The sequence below is a fragment of the Apaloderma vittatum genome, unplaced genomic scaffold (genome assembly GCF_000703405.1).
Source record: "Apaloderma vittatum isolate BGI_N311 unplaced genomic scaffold, ASM70340v1 scaffold30431, whole genome shotgun sequence".
NCBI classification, from domain to species: Eukaryota; Metazoa; Chordata; class Aves; order Trogoniformes; family Trogonidae; genus Apaloderma; species Apaloderma vittatum.
In genome coordinates this window covers 1-4,924 of record NW_009701247.1, presented here as the reverse complement: position 1 = coordinate 4,924, position 4,924 = coordinate 1, and the positions used below count along the sequence as shown (strand labels likewise).

The window sequence follows — 4,924 nt, the reverse complement described above, 5'->3', positions numbered from 1 at the left end:
CAGAGACCTCTTGGCCAACAGCCCCAGCTTCCTGCCAGGCTGTGAGGAAACGCTTGGGCAAGAGATTTCCTGGATGCAAAGGTGATGGGCTGTGCCTGCCCAGCCCCTCCACAGACCCTGCCCATTCCTGAGTCCCCGAGACTCTCTGCACAGCTGCCACGGGGTCACTGTACCCACCCACGAGCCAGCCCACAGCTGGCACCCACTGATGCCCCCAAGGTTCAGGACCCCCAGGAGCCTGGAGCAGGGGAGATGGAGAAGCAGTATGAGAACCCTGGGGAGAGATGAGTGGGCGTGCGTGGGCAGATGCCCCGATGCCTGGCACACAGGGCAGCAGGAGGGACCCCAGCAGGGTCACAGCCCCTTCTTCAGCCTTTCTGCACCATTCTGGTGCCAGCCCCAGTTGCCCAAGCCAGGGCGGAAATGTCCTGGTTGTGTAAGGGACAAGTTCCCAGCCCTTTGCACAATGATGTCCTGGAACCAGAGCATCAGGGGGGTAGGGGGTGCCCTGGGTGCCAGCACCTCCCAGGGGGAGGTCACAGGGCTGGCTCGGTGTCAGCAAGGGGCTGCTCAGGGATCTTGCAGTGATTTGTTCCGCAGGGGCTCAGACTGGGGTCAGGAGCTGTGGGGTCCAAGACCCAAGTTGGGGTTCCTTCTTGGGGATGCACAAGATGTAGAGTTCTTGGGCAACAGCCCTTCCCTGGCCCAGAAGTGATGTTACCCACACCCAGCCAGGCTCAGCTGCACCACCACTTTGGCACTGAGGTGGCGAGACCAGGCCCCACCATCCCTGGTCCCAGGCCACCATCATCCTCCCTGTGGCGAAAAGGAGCCAGATTTGGGTGACCACCCTGCCAGCTCCTTTATTGCTGGATGTCTGTCAGCAATAAACACCATCCCCACAATGGGGTCATAGGGCCCCTGAAGTCACAGGCTCTACCTTAAAGAGCAGGGAGGGTGGGCATCACTTGGCGTCGCTCCCCTGGCAATGGGGTCCTACTCCCTCACCACCCAAGCCCCTTCCAGCTGGAGTCCAGCACCCAGTGGTGGCCCTGTTCATCTCTGCAGCATCACTGCCCCCATCCCAGAGGACTAGGTGAGGATGCTGGGGTGTGTGGGGTGCCAAGACCTGCTGGGAGTCATGAGGATGGGGTCCCAGCAGGACTCAGAGAGTGGTGGAAGTGTTGCCAGAGGTGGAGGCGTAGGAGGTGCGGCCGTACCGGGCCACAGCGTCCTTGCTGATAAGCCCGCGCTGTGCCAAGATCTTGAGGAAGCTGTTGCGAAACTTCTGCCCGATGAAAGCATAGATGATGGGGTTGATGCAGCTGTGGGCGAAGCCCAGGACCTGTGTGACAGAGAGGGCCGTGTCAATACGGTTCCTTCTCTCGCAGGTCTCGGTGATGGCCCGTGTCCTCATGAGAGTATCGCTCACCAACGTGATGTTGTAGGGCAGCCAGCAGATAAGGAAGACCAGCACCACGGCAAAGATGACCTTCATGGCCCGCTGCTTCTGGGCATTCTTGGTCTGCAGGAGGGTGTGGATGGTGACGCCATAGCAGAAGAGCATCACCAGGAGGGGAAGGGCGAAGCCAAATGTCTGCGGCAGGACCCGCAGCACCACCCGCCACTTGGCCGTGTCCTCGCCTCCGATGCGCTCGTAGCACACGGTGCCGTTGTTGGGTGAGGTGAAAGCCTCACGGAAGAGCAGAACAGGCAGGGAGAATAGCACAGAGAAGACCCAGATGCCCAAGCACACAAACTTCACCCAGTGCCTCTTCTCAGTGGCGGCCCGGGTGGCGTAGACAATGGCCAGGTAGCGGTCCACGCTGATGCAGGCCAGCAGCAAGATGCCACTGTAGAAGTTGGCCTCCTGCAGCATAGAGATGGCTTTGCACATCACAGTGCCGAAGACCCACTCGTGGGCTCGGTAGACAGCCCAGAGGGGCAGGCTGAGGGCAAAGAGCAGGTCTGCCACGGCCAGGTTGAGCAGGTAGACATCAGTGACAGAGCGATTGGTGTAGCTGGAGGTCACCACCAGCACCACCAGCCCATTCCCCACCACGCTGAGGATGAAGACAAGGCAGTAGATCACCACCACCAGGTACTTGTTGAGGACAGAGCTGTCGGGCCGGCACGGAGCAGAGGAGACAGCAGTGTCAGGCATGGCTGTGCTGTAGTCATAGGTGTAGTTGTAGAGCGAGAAGATGTCGGAGAGGTCTCCACTGAAGGAGAAAGATTCCATTTTGCCTGTGGAGCACAAAGCAGCGTGAGTGTGGGGTGGGATGGCGGTGTAGACCATGGGTGACAGCATCTCTGGGTCCCCTGGCATCTCCATTGACAGGTCTCCTTCCAGCCAGAAGCTCCCCCTCCATCACTTCACTGTATCCACATATTAAGTTACGAGCAGTGCAGCAGGCGGGCACTGTCCTTCATATGTCCCTGCGAACAACAGCCCCAGCATTCCTCAGGCGGCTCCACTTCGTCCCAGCCCTGTCCCTTCCCTGTCCCCCATGGAGGAAGAGGTTCTCCCACAGACCGGCCACCTCTTCTCAGCTTGAGGGGGCTCCTCTGTTAGAGCAGCATCACACCCCTCCAGGAGATGTCTGGCCTCTGCAGCATCCCTGGGTTCCCCTGGTTTGTGTGAGTCTTTCAAAAGCCTCTGAGCATTTTTGGTCATCTCAGGGCTCCTCAGACACCTCCAAAGTCCTTTGAATATCTCTGTATCCCTCTGGCCTCCCCATCTCCTTGAGCATTGCTGCTCGTGCTGCCCTTCCCTGCCAGCCTACCCAACAATGAGGCTGCGGTCACAGCGCCTGGGGCAAGAAGGTCTGAATGTGATTTCATGCCCTTCTTCCCACCTTGGTCCTGTCTCAGCATGAGTGGTTTCACACCCCAGACGGAAGTCACCCTTTGCAGGTGGCTTTGGAAATATTTCATGTCTTGGTTTTCCTGTAGCTCGGCCGGGTGCTGCCAGGCATACCCACGTCCCCCGTGCCTGACCGCAATGCAGAAACCACAGCTGCTCTTCCTGTCTCCTCACGTGCAGGACATCTTGCTCTGTCCCTGCTTCCTCGAAGACTACTGGGCTCCAGCCTTCACTCAGTATGGATCTGGACTCTCATTTCACTCCATTTTCACTTCTCTGCCCCATTTCTGAGCCCCTCCAGCCCCTCCAGAGCTCGGCAATACCAGGGCTGCTTGGAGGTGCTAAGATCCTGGGATGGTGGCGCTGGGATGGTGATGTCCCAGCGTCTCAGAGGACCCTGGCTGGGGATGCTGCCAGTGTTAGTGGAGTAAGTTTCGCTCTGAGCAGGGCCATCATGAACACGGGGCAGAGCCGGACACCAGCACTTCCCTCCAGTCTATTTTTGGTTGCTTCTTTCTGCCTCTCTATTCCAAAATCTTGTTGGTTCCTCTGGGACCGGGTAGTCCTCACCCGCAAGTACCTCACAGCCAGCCCAGCTGGGGGAACAAGCAGCATCCCATTTCACTCCCTTGACCCTGGAAGGGCTGGGTGACACTGTGGTGGTCCTAGGGTCCCCACAGGAAAAAAGCAAGGACACGCCACGGGGAAGCACCCTCCCGGGTCAGTGCTGTTCGAAGAAATGGGAGGGGGTGCCTCCCCTTCTCCAAGACACCCATGGCCAATGACCCTGGGGACTGTGGCGGGGCTTGCACCCCAGATTAGCCCAAAGCATAGCCCGGGGTGCCCCCGCTCACATCACCTCCCCCTCCTCCCCCACGAGGTAGCCCCTTGGACAGCCAGAGAAGCCCATACCAGCCCCCCCCCCCAACCCACTCCACATGTGAGGGGGCTCAGCAAAGCCCAAGGAAAGCCTCAATCTCCAGTGGAGCATCCCGAGGACTCACTGCTCACTGCCCTTGCCGTCCTCCCAAATCTGGGGTCTTCTCTCCGTTCCAAGCTGGTTTTCACCAGTAGCCACACAGACACAGGAAGGAATCCAGATGTCACCTCCAAATGGATTTGGAGCAGGGTGTGGTGGGACGCGGGCCAGCACCAGCCCCGGGGGTCCCACCAGGCCAGCCGGAGGGTCCCTCACTTACGCCCGCTGCCGTGCCACCTCTCAGTGCCCCTTCTGTTGGCTGCCTGCTTTATGCTGCCCGGGGAGGAAGCGAGGTTGCAAAACCTTCTCTCATTGTGAAGGGGAAGTGGAAGCCTGCAGCCCCTTGACACCCTCCTGCCTCAGAGTGTCCCAGGCCACCTGGGCAGCATGTGACACCGCGGCACAACCAGAGGTGCATCGCCCTCCCCTCTGCTGATGTGCCCCAGGGATGTGGGGATTCCCTTTGCAGCCCCCTGGGGTGCACCCAAGGGCACCCCATCCTCACAGCTTTGGGGTGCTTGTCAGCCTTGGGGCTATCCCACACTTTCGGGGCACTTGTGTTCCCTGGGGACACTGCTGCACCCCTGGGGCATCACCACAGACCCGAGGGCACTCCTGTTCGCTGAAGACACCCCCAAAATCTTGGGCACTCCGCCCGCTCCCCAGCATCCTCACAGCCCCCATAGGGTGTCCCACCCCCTGGGCGGTTCGCACCCCTTTCGAGGCACTGTGACCCTGGAACCACGCAGCTCGCAGGACCCTTCTTTCCCCTGTCGGCACCCCTCCCATCCCTGGAGTACCCAACCCCTGCGCTATCCTGGGGCAGCCCTACACCTCCGGGGGTACCCCACACTTTTGGGGTGCTTTTGTTCCCTGGGGACACCGCTGCACCCCTGGGGCATCACCACAGACCCGAGGGCACTCCTGTTCGCTGAAGACACCCCCAAAATCTTGGGCACTCCGCCCGCTCCCCAGCATCCTCACAGCCCCCATAGGGTGTCCCACCCCCTGGGCGGTTCGCACCCCTTTCGAGGCACTGTGACCCTGGAACCACGCAGCTCGCAGGACCCTTCTTTCCC

General features: G+C 60.2%; 1 protein-coding gene across 1 annotated transcript; it reads right to left on the bottom strand.

Annotated features, from left to right (window-relative positions):
• Window positions 1-1,165: 1,165 nt before the first annotated feature.
• Window positions 1,166-2,242, bottom strand: LOC104281184 (C-X-C chemokine receptor type 1-like). The gene has a single exon (XM_009879092.1). The coding sequence runs from the start codon at window positions 2,240-2,242 to the stop codon at window positions 1,166-1,168; it is 1,077 nt and encodes a 358-aa protein (XP_009877394.1).
• Window positions 2,243-4,924: the final 2,682 nt, after the last annotated feature.